Below are 22948 nucleotides of genomic sequence, written 5' to 3'. Positions count from 1 at the left end.
TACAAAACAGTTGCCTTAGACCATCTGGATGTCTATTTACAGAGCAACCAATTTGTTGCTGTACCTAATGCAGATTTCACGATTGCAAAGTGATGCAGTGGAGGGTGAGGGAGCAAGATGGAAAATGCACCCCCACTCCTCTGGATGCTCCGGACATAGGAACAGGGTAAGCTCCCAAAGCTGCAACAGCACAGGAAGAACTGAGGTGTAGGGGGTGTCCTGTCCTCCCTCCAAAACTCTAGCTAAGAAATCCAAGCTAAAAAAAAGGCACTAATAGTCTGATAACAGGCATTGCATGTCATGTCCTTGCTCCATGGGCTTTTCTTTGGATAGCATGGGGCTGTCAATAAACAACATACAATTTATAAGAACACAAGTCTTTACACATTTTCAACTGGATCCTGAAAAGAATACAGACTTTCACAGAATTGGTTGAAAATTAGACTTGCCATTGCATGAGCTGTCTCCATTTTTAATTTATTTGTTAACTGAGAAATCAATGAACTACTACAACAGTGCAAAGGCAAACTGCTTAGCCTCAGCTCTCCACTACAGCAGTGACTGGGGAATAAATCCACTGCTGGCAAGGCCACTAACACGTAGTCACATATCACCCACAAGGATGAGCCCTCCATGAGCCTATGGAGCCTAATGCTGACAACAGGAATACAGGGACTGCAAGGTCAGGGCACCAACAATTTGAGCATGTTGGGCAAAATAATGCCATTTTAATTGTGGATGAAGAAGGATTTTGGTAAGATAATTCATTTCTTCTCTAGCAAGGTTTCCCATAGAATTCTGTAGGAACCATGGATATGTACAAGGTATGCTACTAGATTCTTAATGTATTAACTAAAAACTAAATGTTTTACTTATTTTGGAAAAACAAAGAAAAAGTCACAATTGTGAGTTCTAGGCACAGCTTAAAACCCAACCATCTGCTTCCTTTAGAACTTTATTGCTATCAGAGGAGCTCAGCATAGAAGAAAATACTATTCAGTCATGAAAATCTCTCTTTTGAATAGAATTACAGTATGAGGATAGCAAAGCAAACAACTGAAGAGGAAATAAATTATAAACATGGACTCCGACCCCATTCTTAACAAACGTCCTGTGAAATCAGCATGGGAGATGAACTAGCCAGCTGGAAGCATGTTTGTAGTTATGAGTAAGATAACTATGAGGCATTAAACATCCCAGTCTCACACCAGATGGACTAAAGAGAATGCAGTATACAACAGCATTCTTTTTGCCAATCAAAAGCAGTACAGAATTGTGTGTGAGTACATGAGACATACAGATTGGAATGAGCCACCACAGCCCTTAAATTTGAACAACTTCAAAACCATAAGTCTTTCAGATTTGATCCAAAATGGAAACAGGAATTATCCAACTCTACTTCCACAGAAAAGACATCCTTCCTGCCTTTCTTCATTCTGCCTCCCTACACATGCCTTAAGGCAGACATAGCTCTTACAGAAGGATGGGCAAGAGAAGCAAAAGAGCCAATGGGCCACAATTGTGTCATTTCCACGGAGCACCTGGACAACACAAATGGAGGATATAAAACCAAGAAGCAGAGATGAAACTAGACAGGCTTGGTTTGATGGATGTGCAGCTCACATCTCCTCATTTACCACAGGAGCCAACGTACAGGGAAAGCTGGTTATCAGCAACATAAGCAAGCTGCAGAAACCAAGAGCTTGGGTTCTCCTCTGCTCCCATCTCCTCCAAGTCTTGAAAAAAAGACAGGAAACAAGTGTTCTCTTCTAGGGTGAAAGCAAAGCAACTCCATATAAGTTTGCAGCATTATTCCTGCTTTACATTTGGAGCCAAAATTTTTTCCTAGATAAGGTGAATTAATGAATTCACAGGAGGATTTTCCTCTCACTTGCACTGGTATGTAGCGAGGGATAAGAATGCCCAGGCTTTATCTCAGGCACCTACCTTCCCTTAAGGCCATGCATGCACTTGATGTTTGCACCACAGTAAAGACAGAAGCAATCTCCACCTGCACCAGCACTGAGGGTTCAGTGACAGGGGGGGCAGCTATGTACTTCAGGTTGCAGCCAAGATCTCGCTCAAGCAACAGTCATTTCATTTTCTTACGTTTTCAAAAGCTTTAGAGACCTTGTACAAATGTTACTTACAACTGAAATTTTCTTGTTTCTTTCACTGCTAGAAAATGAAACTAAAAGCAGACCAAACCATGAAAAGCACTGTTTTTTTTGGGAGGATAATACACATGGAGACACACTGTGTATCACTGCACTCTTCAGAAACACACTGAATCAGGATGAATGCTACCAGGCTCTGAAGACATATAAGTGAGTGACAAATAGTCACTTTGAGAAAGAAGTTAGAGGAAAGCAAGCACAGTGATAGCATCCTGTGACACTTCCCTGCAAGGCAGCAGAACCAGTTCATCTACTGGAAAAATAAAAGCATCTGGTAAAAACAGGAGGCAGATTCATCCGTTTCCCAAACTTGAAGAAACTGGCATGGTTTCCCAGGCATCTCCTGCTTGTTTGCCTGCTTTTGTAAAGTCAGGAGGAAGAAGAAAAACTAAACTATACTCAGCCAAAGAATGATTGTACCTGGTGGACAGTTGTGCACTTCAGCATGCTCTGCATAACCTCTGTAAATAATAATTTGTGGGACTTGGTAAAAACTCACAGCATAACAATAGAGTGCATACACCCCACAGAGAAATAAATAACAGGCAGCCCTAAAGGAAACAAGTGCTTTTTCTCCCATTTTGGAAAATACCTCAGGTTGAATTTTAGTTCTCAGTACTCATTATTAGAAGTACTTCAGTGGTGCTTAGATGGTCCACAACAATACTGAAGTTCCTTTGTTTTCTCCTACAGACATTGTAGTTTACAAAAAACGCAATTTTGACTAATACATAACAAAACACCTTTTCTGCAAATGAACAAAAATAAGTCTCATAAGACTCAAGACATGTAACAGCAGAAAAAAAGACATTACATACACAGTTACATGATTTTTACTTACTTAAAAGTAATATAAATTAGAGAAGCATCAGAGATTGCTTAGAGGCCATATGCCTATTTGCTGCTGTTGACAGTTACTTTTGGCCTCGTGGTTAGAGTATGCCTTGAGGAGAATGAAGGAAGGGGATTATTAAAAGCTTTACAGAATATGTTTCATATAGAAAAGGGCATTTTTTGCAAAGTTGGTGAACAGGCAGTGGGAGCAGCTAAAACGGAAGGTAATTGAACATTGACTGCAGAACAGTAAAACAGCAAAGAAGTATGAAGCTGAGTTACAGTAAAGCAGTAAAAGTCTAATTAGTAAAATAAATTTTTGTGTGAAAACATAATTAACTTAAACATACATCTAACACCAATGGAAATCAAAACTTCATTTCAAATATTTTTCTCTAAAAAGAAAGGACTAGGCTATCAGATATCATAGTGATGTCACAGAATAAAACCTTTACTTGGAATAGTACATTAAAATTCAGGCTTCTTCATCCAACCTACTTCCATTCTCAAGAGAGGCAAAGCAGTGTCCCACTCTAAGCTGGCAATTATTCACCTATAGCAGACAAGCATTCTAGGACCTAATAAATTTTATCTTTCTTGGAAGCTGAAATCACATCTAAATCCTGACTACTGGCAGCAGAACTGCCTACACTGGACAGGAATCTGGGCTTGTTTTAGTTCTAACATGCCTTCCAGCCCACTTCTCCTAAACACTCTTCATCAGTGTATGTGGCCTTTCTGTATTCACCGTGATGTCCATGTGTCCCTTAAAACACCACCCAGTGCAAGCTTCGTCTGTCATGAGCTCTTATCTGCACAGAAACATCAGGAGGAGATCTAAAGTCAAAAAGATACGAGGGAAACGCTGCACATTACCAGTCTGTCCTCAGAGCCTGGGGGAGTCTGGCAGCTGGGGCAAGCCCATGTCACCTAGCTTTCCCATAGGCATCTTCCCTTCTCTGCTCTAAGGTGCCTCCTACACAGCCAGTCCCCCAGGTCTGACAGAGGAGCCTGGGAATATGAAAGGGGATGAATTTCTCCCAAAGCTGTGTATATGGGTGTGATGATGACTTTTACTTGTGCACATACACAGCTCCACTCTTTCAGCTTCTTGCCAATATACATTTCATATCCATGGATGTCACAGGGAAAGAGTGGCTGAATCATCAGCAACAGGAGCGGGGTCTGTCCCCTCAGTACACCCTGCTGAGTTCACTACACAGCTATCAGAGCTGGAGGGTTTTTTGGAGCTCTCCAAAGGAGAGCTTGTACTAAAATGATCTTTCACTGCAATGAAGATTTGGGTCACATGAAGGGAGATATTTTTCAGCTCATTCTTATTCACACTCTCTTCAAAGAAAAGGAACTTGGTCCACAGTTTACCAGCTTCTCTCCAGCCCTCAATGGAACTGCACAACACAAAGCAACTCTAACACCATGCTAAGTGTTTTAAGAGGGATCTTATGCAGGAACTTCTGTATTTCTTGCTTGGTATCAATGTGTCACCAGATACATAAAATATAAATATTAAAAAAACACACACACAAATTTATTTGCAGCAGCAGAGGCTTGAACAGACCTGTTTTCAACTACGCTACTGTAAATCCCATTTTACCCATAAATTTGTACCCAAACCCTCCCTGGCTCAATTTAAGGGAGGATCAGTACTTGTCACAGAACCTTATGAAGCTCTAGATATCCAAACTACATTTCGAATATGGAAGCAGCTACACAAATCACAAGAGCAAGAACTCATGACCTTTGGTTGTAACTGTATAATGAGTTCAGTAACTGACATAAAAACTGATCAAGACACACCTATCTACACACCTATTAATTAAAAATTAATAGAGACATCAAAATACAAAATTGGTAAGGTATTGTCACCACTTACATCTTCCTGAAAGTACCAAAACTATCTGAGTGGCCTTCCATTCCTATTATTTTTCCAAAGGAAAAGATGTCATTTCATCTTTCTCTGCACAGCACAGGCTTTGTATGACTCAGGAGGTAAGGAAAAGAGGAAACACCCTCCCATAGCACATCAGAAAGGAGTGCCTTCCATTGTGATACCACAATTGCTAGAAAAATGCTGTTCAACAGGACAGGATGACACAACACCCACAGACCGGCACCACCCCAGTTATCAGCCCTCAGAGTCTCCAAGATGAAGCATATATTCCTTGACAACCAATTATGGCTAATGCTTGACAATGGTCACTGGTCCTCCTCCCAGATAAATGGCCAGAGCTGGAAAACATGGGCTTAGAACAGAAGAGAAAAACTCTGCTTTCAGAGGAATTGGGTGCAAACCATTCAGTTTTTCTCTGGGAGAAAAACTTGAATCAATCTAAGTGGTGTTTTCCAGATCAGGCTGGATGCCAGTTTGCCTTAAACCACCACACCTGCTGAGGAAAAAGTGTAACTTAAACCCTCACATAAAGGTTGGCAATAGTTTAAAAAGGCCATGCATAAATGAGTATAGTTGAACAGAGGGGCCTGTGGCCTTCAGTGGCACTGACAGTGTTGGAAAGCGGAGGAAGGGAAAGCACAGGAGTGCTGTGCTGTGAAAGCCTGGCAAGGACCTGGTGGAAGCATCTGCCTTTGAGCCACTTGCTGTGAATCAAGATGGCAGGGTGCTGGATGCAATACAATTTAAAGCTTTCCCCCTTCTTGCAAGCCAGGATTCACAACTGCAAAAAAGCCACATTCTAGTACGACAAAGAAGGGGAAAAAAGCCAAGTAAGATTTATGTTCCAGCTACAGCAAATATTTTCTCTGTGCTTGTTAACAGAGCCACTACAAGTGCGAGACAAATTACAGATGCTGACTAACAAATGGGAATGTCATGAAAGTTTAATGTATCAGGTGACACATGGAGGGTTTTCAGGTTCTGAATCTTTGCCACAGAAGCAATAGCTGGTTGTCGAAAGCCATGAAAACTGCTTACATCGGCCCGACTGACATCCTACTGAACACCAGTGCTCTCAGTCAGGACTTTGTTTCTCTGTCTGCTCTTTGGTTGCAAAATAGGTGTTCTTCTTGGGATGAAATGTAAATTTATGAGAATGAGCCTTTCAAAATGCCCTCCTCAGTGGCTAGGCTCATGTTGCTGTTACACAGAAGGGACCAGAGGCCCCTCTCTCCTTCAGGGCCCAATCAACAGTCGGTGGCAATGCCTTTGTTGGTGTCTGCTCTGTGTGGAGGACAGGCAGGTCCTGTGCCCAGGTCAGGCATGACATGCAATGGGCAATGGGCAAGACAGGACACAGCTGGAACAGCACACAGGAGGGACATGACCAGGACAGCACACGGGCAGGACAGCACATGGCTGGGACAGCACCTGGGCAGCTCCCAGCACCTGGCAGAGGCAGCTGCTCTGGCTGAGCAGTGTGGGATGCAGAGGGCCATGCTTTCTAAACGTGCACCAAACAGCGCGTGTCGTGCACGGACTCCACCACTCCTAGCCAAAAGCCTAAGAGGGGATGAGATGAGGCAAGAAAAACAAATGCAGCCCAACTTCCAGAAACTGTTTGGTGAATCGTCAGCTACCGGCATCTGTGCCAACAGCATGGAATGCACTGTGATTAGTGGGGATCTTCCAGTCCACCAGGAACCATCACTGTCACTGTCCAGGCTGTTCTGCTAGATCTGTGCTTCACACCAACATTCCCCTGACTCCATTTGTGTTGCATTATAAGCAAATATGAGAACTCACTCAAAATTCATCTTAATAAATACCTGAATAAACCCTTTTACAAAGTAAATTAGTGTGATTTCCTCAGAAATCATGGTCCACTCAGCACTAAAGACATGTCTGTTCCTAGGAGTGGTCCTCACAAAGAAACTATTCTCTGGTCTTCCTAATATATTAAAGAATGCATATCATTATTCATTTCTTACCATCCTTTATTGAATAAGCCTAAGTATGTGTGATACAAAACATTCTCCTATGAAAGGAAAAAAAAAGTGTGAGTTATCCTAAAATGCAGCATATGCCATAATTTCAAAATACAATCTACAGAAAATACTTTGAGGTTTTGATTCTCTTTACCATATGACTTAATGTTTGGTGAAGAGGGCCTTTAAATCTTAGAGCATTTCTAATTCAGTCTTTCCTGCTAACAGTCTTCCATCCTGTAGCACAATTTCCAAAAATCACAAAATAAATATAAAATCAACCTTTTAATCCCAAATACGGAGAAACACATACCCTGTGACACAGTCCAATTGCCTAACAGCAATAAAATTGTGCTTCTCATCCTGCTGCAACCCAAGAACTTTTTCGAATTTGTGGATGTGTATCTTTATCAGTCTATAATTGTTCACCTTTGTATCAGCTAGTTTATCTACTATTTCAATTACAGAACCACCTCATGACATGTAAGAACTTGGACTATGAGTATGTTATTAATATCAGCTGACTCATCATGCATTTTCATGTCAGTCTTCGCAAAGAAATATTTTGTAGTATAAAGAAGTACCATGTGTCATAAAAATGACGATCCAGAACTAAGAGATATCTACCCATAACCTGAGCCCAGACTCCACCATTTTAGTAAAATATTAACAGAGGTTGTGCGTTGTGATAGTAAAATGAGAGGTTGCATTGAACGTAATTTCATTTATGGACGTTCAGAAAATTGACATCACGGCTGGAAGGACATATAAATAAGCAGCACAGGGCGTGTTGGATCGACTACAGAACACTGACAGGAGCATTCTCAGCCCCTCTAACGGCACAGCAGAAACTGGATTTTGCAAAGTACACTGAGAAACTCCTTTTTATAAAGCAGTTCTGCGAACATCTGAGAGATTTTATTTTGCCTTCAATTGTGTTTGCAATAACTTTAAAGAAGCATGTGCACGGGAGGTTGTGCCAAGTGCCTGGGAACCGTTCTCATCCCCCTGGCTGTGCTCTGCACCCTCGCTAACATTTTGTTGTTTTTCCCTGGAGGAAAAGTGGCTCAAGACAATGGACACATTACAGATGAGGTCTGGTACTTCGGAGGGATCTTGGGATCCGGTGTATTGGTAAGTACATGAATTCAAACATTCTTACCTTCCCCCCACCCCCAGTCGTGACTTGCATTGTTGAATTTTCTCAGTACTGCAAATTCCTCTTTGATAAACAAATAAGTTATAAGTCATCCAACAGTTTGGCAATAAGTAACTTAATCTAGTGATAAGAAAAAAATACATAGAACTATTATATCTAAAAGAAGATGTAACTTGAATTAATCCCAATTCAAACTGTATTTCTGTTATTGGTAGATGATCTTCCCTGCCTTGGTATTTTTGGGCCTTCAGAATAATGATTGCTGTGGATGCTGTGGTAATCAGAGCTGTGGAAAGAGGTTTGCGGTAAGTGAAAGGAAACATGGCAAAGAAAGGAAAAGGAAAATTGTTACCGATATTATATATGTATCTCCCTCTCACAGTCATTGAGACACCAGACAGACGCTGTCTCAAGCGTGGGACACACGGCCCTGCCATTTGTCTGAGTGCTGGGAAGTGGAAATAGCAGGCTGTAAAAATTGTATTATGCCTCTGATGTTGTGCCACAGGTACCACAAAGCAACAAGCTTTGTTGCTTTTTGCTGTCTCAAGATACTCATAGTTACTATCACAATTAAAACTAATTTCTTAAAGATCTGCACTGTTTTGTTTTGCAGAGCATAAGAGTTCTCTTTAGACATTTTGTGCTGTCAGTTTTAAAAATTACTCTGGCATTTGGGCACTACATTCCCAATTCACTGCAGACCAATACAATGGCTATAAGTGCTTCAGAATTCAAGCAGGGCATTAGTTTTTGCACGATTTAGTTACATATTAGTAAGTAAAAATGAAAATGCTGTAATAGAAAGCCAGAAAAATAAAGACATACTTTCCAATCCATCCCCATTGTACTGGAACTAGCACTGATAAGCACTTGTGAGGAGATAAAAGTATACTAATATGAAACCTGAAGGGAGACTTGGGAAGGAAAAATATAATTATTTGGTCCCAATGTGACCAGGATATCAAAGGTAACTTGTAAAGGGATAATGTAGATTTTTTGTTTTAATGCCCTGAGTTGTCCAAGGCTTCAGTCTTGCTTGTAATCTCCTGAGAAAGACATCGGCTAAAGGGGAAGGGGAGCCTGGACAGGCGGGCTCAGAGGGGAGCAGTGCCATCTGCTGCCAGCGCCCGGCCTGTCCTCCTCAGGTACGGGACATCAGCACTGGGAAAGCTTTTCCATACCAATGCAGCTATGCTGCAAACCTATTACATATGCGTTACGCATTTATTATGCAACTGCAAACTAATATGTTTTAGCTGTTCAGGAGTTGACTATTTGATTGTTAACAGCTGAATTTAGGGAACTTACACTGACATGAACAGGATGCATTTCATTGTTTGAGTAAGAACAAAAATAACGTTATTTTTCTCTTCATCAGATGTTTTCCTCTATAATATTTGCTGCAGTTGGACTTCTGGGAGCTGGATACTGCTTTATTTTGTCAGCAGTGGCCCTAAACAAAGGCCCTAAATGTAACACTGGAAGCAGCTGGACCTACCCTTTCGTGGATGGGTAAGACAAGGCAATCGGAAAAAAAGGATATTTTAAGTTTGTGACATGATTCAACTTCCAAATTCATTGTATAAAAATGGGAATTATACTGTTTGGTTAAAATACAGAAGCTCTTAGAACTGCCAGCAACACATCCCAGAGTCTTGAGGGAACTGGCTGATGCAGTTGCCAAGCCACTCTCCATCATACTCGAAAAGTCCTGGCATTCAGGTGAAATCCCAGGTGACTGGAAAAGAGGAAACATTGTCCCCATCTTTAAAAAGGGTAGAAAGGAGGACCTTGGGAGCGACCGACCTGTCAGCCTCACCCCTGTGCCTGGGGAGATCATGGAACAGACCCTCCTGAAAGCTGTGCTGAGGCACATGGAGGAGAGGGAGGTGATTTGGGATTCGATGGGTGAACTGTTAGATGGACAAGTGGTTGGACAGTCGCATCCAGAGGGTAGTGGTCAACAGCTCAGAGTCCTGATGGACATCAGTGACAAGTGGTGTCCCTCAGGGGTCCCTACTGAGACCAGTGTTATTTAATATCTTCACTAATGACACAGGCAACGGGATCGAGGGCACCCTCAGCAAGTTTGTGGATGACACCAAGCTGAGTGGTGCAGGTGACATCTGAAGGACAGGGCCAACCAGAGGGGCCCGGACAAGCTCAAGAGGTGGGAATCTCATGAGGTTTAACAAGACCAAGTGCAAGGTGCTGCACCAGGTCAGGGTGACTCTCGGTATCAGTCCAGGCTGGGGATGAACAGATCAAGAGCAGCCCTGGGAGAACAACTTGGGGGTGCTGGTGGGTGAGAGGCTGGACAAGCCCCAGCTCTGTGCGCTGGGAGCCCAGAAACCCCTCATGTGCTGGGCTGATCCCACAGCATGGGCAGCAGGGAAGGGGGGGATTTTGCCCCTCCGCCCCCTCAGGTGAGGCCCCACCTGCAGTGCTGCCTCCAGCTACGGGGTCCCCAGCACAGGAGGGACATTAACGTGTTGGTGCAAGTCCAGAGCAGGCCACCAAGATGATTAGAGGGATGGAGAACCTCTCCTACGAGGAAAGAGTGAGAGAACTGGGATTGTTCAGCCTGGAGAAGGCTTTGGGGAAATGGAACTGTGGCCTTCCAGTATCTGAAGGGAGGCGACAAGATGGAGAGGGACATTTTATAAGAGCATGTAGTGACAGGACAAGGGGGAATGGCTTCAAACTGAAAGAGAGCAGGTTTAGATCAGCTACTAGGAATAAATCCTTCCCTGTGAGGGTGGTGAGGGCCTGGCACAGGTTGCCCAGAGAAGCTGTGGCTGCCCCATCCCTGGACGTGTCCAAGGCCAGGTTGGATGGGGCTTGGAGCACCCTGGGCTAGTGGAAGGTGTCCCTGCCCATGGCAAGGGGGTGGGACAAAATGATCTTTAAGGTCCCTTCCAACCCAAACCATTCTGTGATTCTATGACTGGATTGAAACTTGATGGTATTCAAATAATTATTATCTTTATGTCATTTTATCTTAGCTATGGCATTTGGAAGTTACCTGTTCCTCACACTTCTCAACTTAAACATGTTCACTGTCATGTATATTTATCACTTAACCCCTCCTATTGTTCCCTTCTGATGCTCTGTCTTTGCAAATCAATTGCTTCAACTGATCTAGAAACTAAACTGAAATCATGTTCTAGATGTGTAGCACCAGTGTGGCAATGGAAATTCTTGCCAAAGTGAACAGAACCTCGGCCATGACACAACCTGTCAGCTGTGAGAGACCCCTCGCTCTGTGAGCTAACATTGTCTTCTTCCTTGTTTGTTCTCCTGTAGGGATTACCTCACTGACCATTCATTGTGGAACAAGTGTCTGGCACCCGAAAATATTGTCGTATGGCACCTGACCCTCTTCTCCTTGCTGCTGATCATGAGTTTGATCCAGGGTGTGCTCTGTGGTATTCAGGTGGTGAATGGGCTGTTTGGAACCCTCTGTGGGGACTGCAAATGCTGTGGATGTTGTGGGGTGAGCAACTGATGGTTCTGTTATTTTGTGTACTGACCAGTTATATGTACATCTGACTAGCTGACAGTCTGAAAAACTAAACTAGCCTTCATCCAGTGCCACAATCATGTTTCCTAAAGTACAGCCAAAACTCTTCACTGCTGCCACTGAGAAATAATAAAATCCTTTCAAAGTCACAGCAACTAAATTACCTCCATGTTTTTATTCTTCCAGGGAGATGGAACTGTCTAAAGAATATGAATATTGCAGACAACCCTCCTCACCTTGGGAGATCCCTTCTGCAGCCCTCCACAGAGCAGCCCTGAGATGCACTGGCTCTGGCTAAGAAGATGAGAATGAAGGGCACTTCCCTTCACCAACGTTATGAAGCCCTGACTCCCTTTCTAGCCTTCGTGAAACCCCTCATCGTGGAATAAAATAAGTGAAATTCAACTCTCACATTCACACTTATTTTTGTAAAACAGCTTCCATTTAAAAAGAGCCTATTCTCTGGCAAAATACAATTTTGGGTTACAATTTCTATTCAGGTCAGTTATGTAGCTTATAACTCCTCAAAGCTTCCAATCTACACATGAGTGCAAATGCTATTTATTAATCTTTTTTGCAGAAGTTCAAGTTAGCTGTGTTGGGCATAGTGCTATGAAAGAGATAGGAAAGGCAATAGAGAGCTCAAAGGCAAAAACACCTTTCAGAAAGAACTTTTAAAACTTTAAAAGAAAAAACTATTTCCCAAAGAAATCAAGAAGGAATAAGAGGGATTGGAGACATTTGAGGGGTTCAAATCAACTGCTTCTACACAAAATTTCTGAAACAAATTTTCACAAACCAGAAAATGTATTTCATGTACTTTGTATCTATGTTAGGGATATCTGAAAAACAAAGTACTCAAAAGCACTGCGAGTTCTTGACCCATATGTAAGAAATGTTAAATAGCTTGATTTAGGTACTGAGAGTTACATTAACTGAGGCAAAGTGGCCTCAGTGATACATTGTGCAAGATGCTAAATTATAAAAAACCCTCTTTAGAAACAGCTGTATGTCCCACCTGTTCTACTGCATTGCGCAGGAATTTGAGAGTACTCTTTATATCGCCACCCACTGTGCAACCATCTCACATCTATTTCATCTGTGGTGACAGCTGTCCTGCACTTCATCTTGCATTTGTCTTGTTTTATTTATATGAAGCCTTTGGGGACGTGGAATGTTTCTCATCAGCATTCAACAAAGGGATGGGTGGCTGCATAGTTTACAACTTTGATATATTAATAAACAGAATACATAAATCTTTGTGGGACATAGGATAAGAAATAACAGACAGCAAGCTATGATACCTAAAACCAAAACAAATGGGTGCTTCATGAGTTAGTGCTTCCAAGAGACATCCAGCTACATGGTGGTTTTATAACACAAGCTAATACACGGGAGATATTGACACAAGGCACACACATTTCATCTGGTGATCCAGACTCCATTCACACCCTGGCCTGGAGGTGTATCCAACAAGGGAAAAGGAGCTGAAGCAGCAGCTCAGCTGAACTCGCACTTCAAAGTGGCAGCAACAGTATTCCCAAATCTTTTCAGTTATGGCTAACATCTGAGGCTGTCCCCTAGCACTTAGTTTCAGTGTCAGTTCTGCAGTAATTGGAGATTGATTGCTCTGTGTTTTTACTGAGCTAAATGTCCAGTAAAATCAAGGAAAGTGATTGATCATAGATCCTTATAACAGAGAATGAAATAACAGGCCAGTGGTGCTTCTGCAAGAGAAGTCACAGTTAAAGAGAGGGCAGTGCTAGGCAGGAACAGAAGGATGATGGCAAGAGAGAAATCACAACCAGGGATAACTGAAAGTGTTAAAACAGACCTCAGGAGCCCTGACCAACTTAAACACCACACTCCGTTGTAGTGTGTACAAATATCAACATACATACAAAAATACAGAAGCAGAAATCCTAGTAGCAGAAAGGAAAAAGATTATTATTGTTTGTAAAATCTCAAGACATGCTCATGTTAACTGAAGCTTATTCACCCATAAAAACTGCCTGCTTAGTGACCAGATGACCAGAGTACTGAGAGCATGGCAACTTTGACATTGTGTGGCACTGTTTCAGCCAAGAGCTTACTTAAAAGGAAACACATCGGTTATTAAACAACTCAGATTACGTGTGGAGTGTACACTTGTGATTTTGAGCTCACGCACTTCAGCGTGATAAAACTGGTGTCCCTGCACAGCTGAAGTATATACAGTTAAGAGTTCTCTTCATTGCTCATCTCCAATAAATAGACTGCAACAAAATGATACGTTAACCACAGCACAGTGTGACTTGTCAGGGAATGATGCATTATTTAACTGGCAACTCTTTGCAAAAGGTTCATTTCTAAAATAGTGAAGTAACATATACTTCACATATACTTCAAAAAAAATTGCTCAGCCCAGAGCAAGGGATGTTTTCTAATATCATTCCAGTCTTGAAAGCTCATTACCAGTTCCCAGTTCAACTTTAGCCCCCCCCTTCATGGATTCTACATTACTCATGGTATAACCAGCAGCAAGGCAAACAATGGCAAACCCTGGAGCAACCCCAGCTGTCCGAAGGTGGGAAGGCTGACTTGTTCCATTACACGGATACAGGTGGGGTCTTTGCCTCAGGGGGTAGACACTGGTATGGCAGTACTGAACATGAATAAGAACCCAGATAAAACACCTCTGACCTTTTTTCTTGCCAAATTACTTTTTCACTAGATCAGGACGCACTGCTTTACTGAAATTACAAAAGCTCTGCCAACACAATGGGACTTTCTTATAGACATCTTCACCTGAGAAGCAGCACCGTTACCCTCCACCCCTCATTGCTAGTTTGCTGCAGGACTCTGCTGAGATACAGACTGCCCCCACCTGTGCAGCCTAACAATCCAAACCGGGAAGAATCTTTAGTAGGCGCTGAAAATGACACAATCTGCTCATTAACTGTGCATTTATGGCATTATTTGGAAACAGGTCTGTGCAGAAAGCGGCACCAGTAAACGTCTCTCCCGCTTTGGCCCGTAGGCACTTTGGCCCGTAGGCCGAGAGCCCGCTCGGAGCCTCCCGGGCCCCGCGGGGCGCTCAGGGCACAGGACCCGCGAGATCTCCCGCAGGTCGGACCGCGGTCACGGCCGCCTTCTCCTACCTGCTGCCGGCGTCGCTCCTCCGCCCCGGCCCCGCTGCCGAGCTGAGGGCGGGAGCTGCAGCCCCGGCCCGGCCGGGCGGAGCGGCGTGAGGAGCCTCGGGCGGAGCGGCGTGAGGAGCCTCGGGCGGGCCCACCTCCTGCCCGGCCTCACCCTCCCACTCCGAAGAGAATTCTGGACACAGCTGTTTACAATGATTCTTATTTTCTGAAGAACACAAAACAAAGCCAACCCCACCCTAACACAAAGTCTTAATTTTTCCGGGAAATTGTGTGTGACTCCAGCCATTGCGCTCTTAGGAATTATGAGGGACCTGATGGGGACACGAGCACTATTAATAGTTGAGGGAAGATTGAGGTTTTGGGGACCAGCTAAGAAAGACTGTAATTACCACTGCTGGTATTTTCATGTACCATACGCCCTCCGGACAGGCCTCCATGGAACGCCGGAGTGATGCGCAGCCGCCAGCCCGGGACACACACCGGCTCTGGGGCTGTGGGTGCGGCCTGACCTGCACTGGCGTGAGGGACCCATGGAGGGCCCGCCCGTGGCTGCTCCTCCACCTTCCGTCTGGGACAGCCGCGGTGCGGACAGGCCTCTGAAAGGGCGGGGATTTTCAGGCCGTACCAACCTCAGGAAATCGCTCCCGAAGGAGAGGTTTTAGCACAGCTCCTGGGTAACAACGCCCAGCAGCAGCAAGGCTGTAGCGAGCATGGCTGAGCAGCTTGGAAGGAGAGACCTTCTGAAGTCTTGTGAGCTGGTCATTAGGAACAAACTGAATGACCTTTACAAACACACATTCGCTATTTCTGCCAAAGAAACCTGATTATTATTCCTGAGTAAATAAAGCATGAATTAGCAATCACGTCTCCAAACACAGTCAGAAGCTAATACACTTGGCATTTATGTTCGATGGAGGCTCCAGATCTTTTTTATGTAAATGCAAGATACCGTTAAGACACATTCTAACAATTAACTTTAATAAATTATGGAAGAGAATGATTCAAGAAAAATTATTAAAATTAATTAATGGTAACAGCTGAACTGGATCTTGAATGACTCATGTCACGTGCCCTGACAGTAAAGACCAGACATTCAAACAGAATCCCAGGATGTTTAGGTTTCATGGCTTGTTCCTGGGAAAGAAGACAGGTATTTTCTTAATGCAGAATTTAAGAAACTTCTTGAATAAGGGATCAGACTTAAGGCACTTTTTAAGCCCCCAAAGCAGCATTTAACAACCAATGGACTGAGTGCTAAAGATTCTGCTTAGAGATAACAGTATTAAACAAATCATAAACCAGCACTTGTGTTGTTAGTGAATTATGAATTACAAGGTGCCACTAAAAGAAACAAGTAATGGTGGCACTGGGGAGCATGTTATAAGCATTCCAAGTAAATTTGTAACCACCACTAACAGCCATAACAACAACTACTAATAAACTGAAAGATAACGGTAAAATAACCATTTGACTTGCTAAGTACTAATATTTTTATTCAACATTTATGCCTTTTTCACAGATTTGTATGTCTGCACCTTTATTCCAAGCAGTGTTGTACAGTTCCCTGGGAAGCACATACTAAAACCTGCCAAAAAACTAAAACCCAACAAAACAAAACAAAACATTTAAAAAAACAATATGCATCCAAAAATCTTTCAAATTCATTTGTATTTGTTTTTCATGTACAAGATCAAAGAAATAATTTAAAAAAAAAATCCCAGAATCAAACCCTGGATACTACAGTTTGATCTGATTGTTTGATCTCATTGCTTTTGATACATACAATCTATTGCAAGTTACTAAATATTATAAACAAATGCTCACACATGTCATATAACAAAATTAAAAAAGTAAATAAAATAGTTAAAGAACTAGCATGTATGTGGATGTATATATTAGGAAACAAGTTTATTTGAACACCCACCCACATTTTTCTGTAATTAAAATAGACATTTAAATCCTTCCCTTCCCCCAAACAGCATTTGTCAAAAAGTCAGATCCAATCCCTCCCCAAGTTACATTCTAACAGTATTACCAGAATACAAACTGTAATTAACAACATCCCATTACTTCAGTATCACCAAGACTTACATATGCCACTCTCAGGGATGGTCACGGCAAAACTGTCCAGTTGGCACACTGGTTGTATTTATACTACAAATAGACAGTGTACATTTAGTACAGTAAATGTTCAAAATCTCAAATAACACAGTGAAATATTGTCAGCAATAAATTTATTTTCATATTACACATGCTTTGAATACTGAAAAGTTCTGCCACAACCCTGTTTAAAGCCAAAATCTTTTTAAAAAAGAGAACATTGAAAAACATATTTTGTTGTTGCTACACTTCACCTGATACACCCTCTCAATTACAAAATTAGAAGCTGACAGCATAAAGAATCACTTTTAACTTAAGCACAATTTGCTTCATGATTGAGTAAAGATCTGACCTAAGATTCTGGCAGCTGTTTCACCCTGAAGTGTTGTTCTGCACAGCACCCTCCTGTTTCAGATCTGCTGCTGGTTTTTTATAGAAGTAACATGGAAACACAGTTTATGATTGCTTTACCATTTAAGGTCTTTGCACCAAGACACTCAACACCAGAAACACCAATGAAAAGGAATCAAGCTTGCAGGGTCACGATTCTGGTAAATATCTGATATGACTTCCCTAGAAAGCTGCATCAGTCTTCCCTGTAGGAAGTACAGCCTTCGGCTGACAACAGTGAGTGGGGCCAGGCAGGAATCAGCATTCCCAGCAGCCCGGAATAGCTTTTATTAAGACAAACTCACATGTTCAATGGTGCAGACTTGCTAGCAAATGAACAAACTGCATTCTCTACCCATAATCTGCTGATGAGCACTATCCTCTGGATCACACCAGCACTCAGACATAGAGCTGCCGCGGGTCCTTCCAGCAGTGACAGCATCAGCTTCTCCCACCAACTGAGCAGTGCTGGCAACCTGGCCTTGCACGTTGGCCAAAAGACCTCCAGTTCTTTACCAACACCAGTCATGGCACTAAAGAACAAAGCCCTAGGATCATCTGTTTTTCATTTAGGCTGACAACCTGAAGAAATCCTTAAAAGAGAGAGATTAAACCTAATTACAGTAATACTGGTCAGCCCTGCCCGGTCCCCTGTTTGTTGGAAAGAAATGTTGTGCTATCTCAAAAGTTAGCACTAGTAAAAATAATTAACATGCCCCCCCAAGTAATAGCTCCTCCAAAAGAGTAAAAGAAATGCAATGCCCATTCAGTAATTAAATTCTGTGCAGACACAACCCTGCTGTAACATCTCTTTTTCTATTTAAAAAAAACCCAAACCCAACCAAAAACATTTAAAAAAGCTACTTTTCCCTGTGTAATAAAACTTCACAACTGTAGGTCTTTGCCTTCCATCTTTTTTCTAAAATGTCAATATGTGTGCTTTTTATTTTCCATCCTGTGACACCACGTACACCCAGCAGTTCACCACAGACGGGGTTGTTTATTGAGTGCTTCAGTTACGTTTTTCACTGAACACCAGAGATCCATTTTGCTGTGTCCCTGTCTGCAGCCACCCTTCCCAGCAAGGATTTACATTTTTTACCTCATCATTTGTCTTCCAAACCTACTCTGTATTACCACCACTTCATCTCTGACCTTTTCACCTACCTTCACCCAACCAGATGGAAAAAAGTCTTTAGTGATCAATATTCTGGCGCATCAGTAAGATCTTGTTAAGTGTTATCAGACATGGTAAACACACATTTACACTTAGTGCTACATCTCTTCTCTTTATATAGCCTGGGTTAAGCTTAGAGAAAAGTTTTAATGCCTTTCATAAACAAATCTATTTTTCCATATAAAAAAATGTAAATTCATAGATTATAAATAAAACAATTTCAAAATATTTAAGAATTTTCAGGACTTCATTTGCATTTCAGGGGAACTGCAAGCTTAATGTCCTTGATGCCTTCTCAGTCCCAAACCTCTGGTAAGGAGGTGTTTGTAGGCTACATAATAGGTAGAAACACAGAGCACATGCCTCGTGTCTGCGCACCAATTACAGTAATGAAAGACACAAGAACTAAGCAGCTTTACCAGGCACGTCCCAATGCTGCTTCAGCAGTACCCTGATAAAGTTACTGCATTTTTTCATGTATACAACTACATGTATTTTGACATTGTCAGTTAAAAACATTACTGAAAACAGTATGAGGAAGGGGTTTTTCCCACTATGTATAACATCAACGAGTTGTGCCACATTTTCCAGACCTGACTTTAAAAGAATATTTTTTCACTTAAGATACTTGCCACAGATTTTATATATATATATAAAAAATTGTTTGTTCATGTGTTAAGTTACAAAATTGTAGTGCTTAATATAATAAACATAAAAATCTAAGAATTTTTTTTAAATGCTTGTTTATAATACATTGCTTTGTTGTTAAAAGGCAGCAGTCAGTACCAGCCTGGTTTATTTTGCAACAATATTTTAGTGTAAAAAGGTTGCTAAACAATTCTGGTACTTTCAGATTGGAAGTATTTATTTTCTGAAAACTATACAGTAATATACTGAAAAAAAGAAACCGTTATAGCATTGTTTGTGCCTTTATAAATATAAAATGATAATTACTATGGCTCATATGGATCAGATTTAATCTGTATTCCATACAGCACAGTTAGTTACTAAGATCTAATAAAAAAAGATTTTTAAGGCTTAAGTAAGTTGATTTAAAAAAGTTTCTGATACTATTGTCATAAACACAGTAATAAAACTGCTCTCCTGGCCTGATGCTGTGCATGTTTTCTGAACCAACTGACCTAGCAGTTAGCTTTTGTGGTTCACAAAGGGTCTGTGATGTCAGTCAATACCCAGGAGATCAGTCACGGACATGCACAAACATCAGCCACTTTCTGTCCTTAAAGTGAAACGTTACTGCCTGGTCTGAAAAGGTAAAGAAGTACACAGATGTCTAAAGTAGTGTGCTTTTTAAAAAGAAATATATATGCATATATGTATATATATGTATATGTGTGTGTGTGTATATAAAATATGTATTTTATATTTAAATTGTTATCAATCAAATCCAGGCAGAGATTAAACTGATCATAAAGACGACGTAGCAAAACTCATTAAGGCAGTACGTTGTATCTCTTGAGGATTTTCAGATATTCTGCTTCTATCTCAAGAGGAATAAGAAATGTGAATTGCATTGCAGGCCCAATCAGCATTGCCTGATTACAGCCAGGTAAGGAAGGGCTCATTTTTGTTGAGTACTGACTCCACATCATTGAGAATAGGGATCAAGTCTTCTGACTCTAGAGTCCCAAGATCAACATTTGTTCCTGGAAGACAGTCGAGGAAATCAGGGAAACGTGTTTGTTGTGGATTTATGTTCATTGTTGTCTGTGGTATAGTTTCTCCTAGGAAAAGTAAAGAAGAACTTTTGAAATACCAAACTGTTCTTGTGGGTCATTTAAAACAACAAAATTGACTTAAAACAACAGAACTGACTTAAAATTCAGTCTCCCCCTTTCCCATGAACACTTGTGAGCACTCCTATCCACCACATGGGATAGGAGTTACTCAAAAATGTATTTGCAGAATGCATATATCTTCTAAGAGTACTCTTCACATCCTTGCTTTGCTCTCAAAAACACGAAAGGCCCTTTCAGCAGTGCCCAAAGCACCCAGCTCTGGCCTTCCACTTTGAAGGCAAGGACGGTTCCAAGTTTGTTCCCTGGTCCGCCCAGGGAGCAGCAGAGGAGCCTCATGTACACATCCATCCTGTTCTCTGCACCAGGGCAATGCTGTCCATGGGGAATAATTGAAAAACATGCTTTACAGCAATTTAGCTCTATAATAGTACTTTTTTTTTTAATATATTAATAATAACAAGCATGGAAGCCTTTAATAGAGAAACCTTTCACTCTCTGCATAATCTAGAACTTCTGATGACTTCAAAAGGAAGTTTAGGTGAGGAAGTTCTGAGAATTCCACTCTCTGGAAAAAAGCTTGTTGGTTTTCTAGTAATTTATTTCAGTATTCTAAACACCACGAGGACATTAATATAAAATAAATACATACCAAAACCTAAGCTAGCAAAATACATTCTGTTTGAAGGCAAATCCAACTTTGCCACTGTAAGAGATGTACTAATGAGACTGATTTCCCAGAGTTAGAAAATGCAGTGATTTGTACATGTAACCCAAGACCAGGTTCTTACTCCTCCTACCTTGGACAATGGCATGAAAACAGAAATTAAGGCTCACATTTTTCAACTTTACTCATTTTGTTTAATATCAGTCTAAGGTAAAAGGGCAGAATCTGGACTTAAGCTAAAGCTGAGAACCTTCTGGGCACCAAGCACCTTCTGGGCATTTCCTCCCACAGTCTCAGGCTGTTCTCTTGCATAGGAAAGGCAGAGATTATTGTTCAGTTATGCAATTACAAAACATTACTAGTTATAGCACAAGGTTATTAATATGACTATACTTTAAGCTAAATCAGAATATTCTACCTGTATCCATCTCATCTACGTTGCTGAGGAAATCTTCAGGTGTTGTTGGTATACTGTAGCATCCTAATCCCAAGCCACTGTCCGAACTCTGTTCCCTGGAATGGTATGGCCCACTATAAATTGAAACATGAAACAGCCTCAGTAAAGATGCTCTGGTAGAAACAGTCCCTGAGCACAGTGTTGGAAGAGAGCACAGTAGGTTCCATTTTAAAGTTAGATACTGAGTCATTAAGCCTCATTCTCAACTGTTGGCCACTGATTAGCCAACATCATATTTGGGTCACATCAGCCCAAATAACAAAGCAATTGCAGTGAGGCCACTCTTAAATTTTGAAATACACACACACACACACATATATATATAAATATATAAATATATATATATATACACACAAACCCAGTTCTGATAGCCTAAAAAATTGAGTGTATTAATACTTAGATAATATTCTACATAATGTCTTCCACATACCCCAACAGCACAGTTAAAACCATCTGTTACAATGTATTAATTTTCCTAAGATTCCTTCTTGAAGCATAAACTGAAATATTTTGGGTCAGCCATTCAGCCACATCCCCTGTTTATAGTGAGTGCAAAAGAAGATGATATAGGAACTACTTTAGAGATACAGCTTTAACAGTCTAGAGAAGGCAACAGAAGCAATTGCCTAATGAAGAAGGAACTTGCCTGTTCAAGAAAGGATCGGATCCATTATTTGTAATAGGCCTCATGTCCTGTGTCATGGCAGGGGTGTTCACAGCTGTCTGAACTGGGACCATGTTTTCCGAGTCCATAGGAAGTTGTCTGCACAGAGCAGCTTCCTGAAAAGGCAAATAAATATACAAGAAGGGTTATTCCAACAGCTCAGAAGTACTGCAGTCTTGTAACAAGTGACCACATAACATATACACAAGAGGAAAGTAGTTCTGAAGGATGTCACTGATGACTATTTGTTTACACTGATTTGAAGAAAATCCTGATGTAGACAGACAGCATCTCTCACACTCCCCTGTGCTGGATTAAAGCCCCACAGAACCTCTGTCAGTTTTACCACATCTGGAAGCCAGTCCCAGAGTTCAGCAACCATAAAGTACTTAACATGCCAGAGGAAAACCACTGGAACAAGACTGTGACCCAATAATCTTTAGGACGAACCCTCTGCCTCATAATAAGCATCTGCCTCATGACCCGTCTCATGTCTGCTGTCTGCAGGACGACAAACAAGCAATCAGAGACAAAGGAAACTTGTTTCACAACTCTTCTTGAAAGATAAATTCTTCCAGCATTATCTATGCAAAACACCCATGACATCTAGTGGTGCAGAGTTCTATACAGAGGTCATCTGGCTCCAGCAGGATGTTCCAAACAAATAACCTAAGACCTTAAAATAATCAAGCTGGATCTGTTTTTAACCTAATTTTTCAACTTTTTTTTTTTTAATGAAATAAGCAAAGTAAATATTTCACTTAAATCCTAGTAGAAAACTTTTCCCAATGAATCAGTCATTCATTCTCCCAATAGAGAAAGGATTAACAGGTTGTTGAGTCTAGAATATGATGTTTTACTATGTTTTCATTTGATTCTTTTCATTGAGGAGGAGTGGTCTGATCTCTTCATGAATCATGTAACAATTATTCATTGGGAATTAACAAATATTGGTGCCCATTAATGTAGTCTTTCCTTTATAATAAAATTATCAATATAT

The 22948-nt window shown here is 41.4% G+C and overlaps 2 protein-coding genes across 3 annotated transcripts in view; one reads left to right on the top strand and one right to left on the bottom strand.

Annotated features, from left to right (window-relative positions):
* Nucleotides 1–7616: 7616 nt before the first annotated feature.
* On the top strand, nt 7617–12007 carry TM4SF4 (transmembrane 4 L six family member 4). The gene is made up of 5 exons (XM_017835429.1): nt 7617–8045; nt 8286–8375; nt 9452–9585; nt 11380–11569; nt 11783–12007. Exons 1-5 carry the CDS (start codon nt 7872–7874, stop codon nt 11798–11800), a joined length of 606 nt encoding a protein of 201 aa, XP_017690918.1. The 5' UTR covers nt 7617–7871; the 3' UTR covers nt 11801–12007.
* A 3360-nt stretch (nt 12008–15367) lies between these two features.
* The window catches only part of WWTR1 (WW domain containing transcription regulator 1), a 49511-nt gene continuing 41930 nt past the window's right edge, over nt 15368–22948 (bottom strand). The window contains exons 4-6 of one of the 2 annotated variants that reach the window (XM_017835423.1): nt 21931–22064; nt 21246–21358; nt 15368–15870 (exon numbers count right to left, since the gene is read on the bottom strand). In XM_017835423.1, the coding sequence (XP_017690912.1) occupies nt 15851–15870; nt 21246–21358; nt 21931–22064 (267 nt within the window). In that variant the 3' untranslated portion in view covers nt 15368–15850. Of the gene's footprint in view, nt 15871–16212; nt 20149–21245; nt 21359–21930; nt 22065–22948 lie in introns of those variants that run through there. The other variant, XM_017835422.1, reaches the window with a different exon arrangement.

The sequence above is a fragment of the Lepidothrix coronata genome, unplaced genomic scaffold, assembly GCF_001604755.1.
Source record: "Lepidothrix coronata isolate B3197 unplaced genomic scaffold, Lepidothrix_coronata-1.0 Scaffold256, whole genome shotgun sequence".
Classification (NCBI taxonomy): domain Eukaryota; kingdom Metazoa; phylum Chordata; class Aves; order Passeriformes; family Pipridae; genus Lepidothrix; species Lepidothrix coronata.
This window is presented reverse-complemented; position numbering and strand designations above follow the sequence as displayed.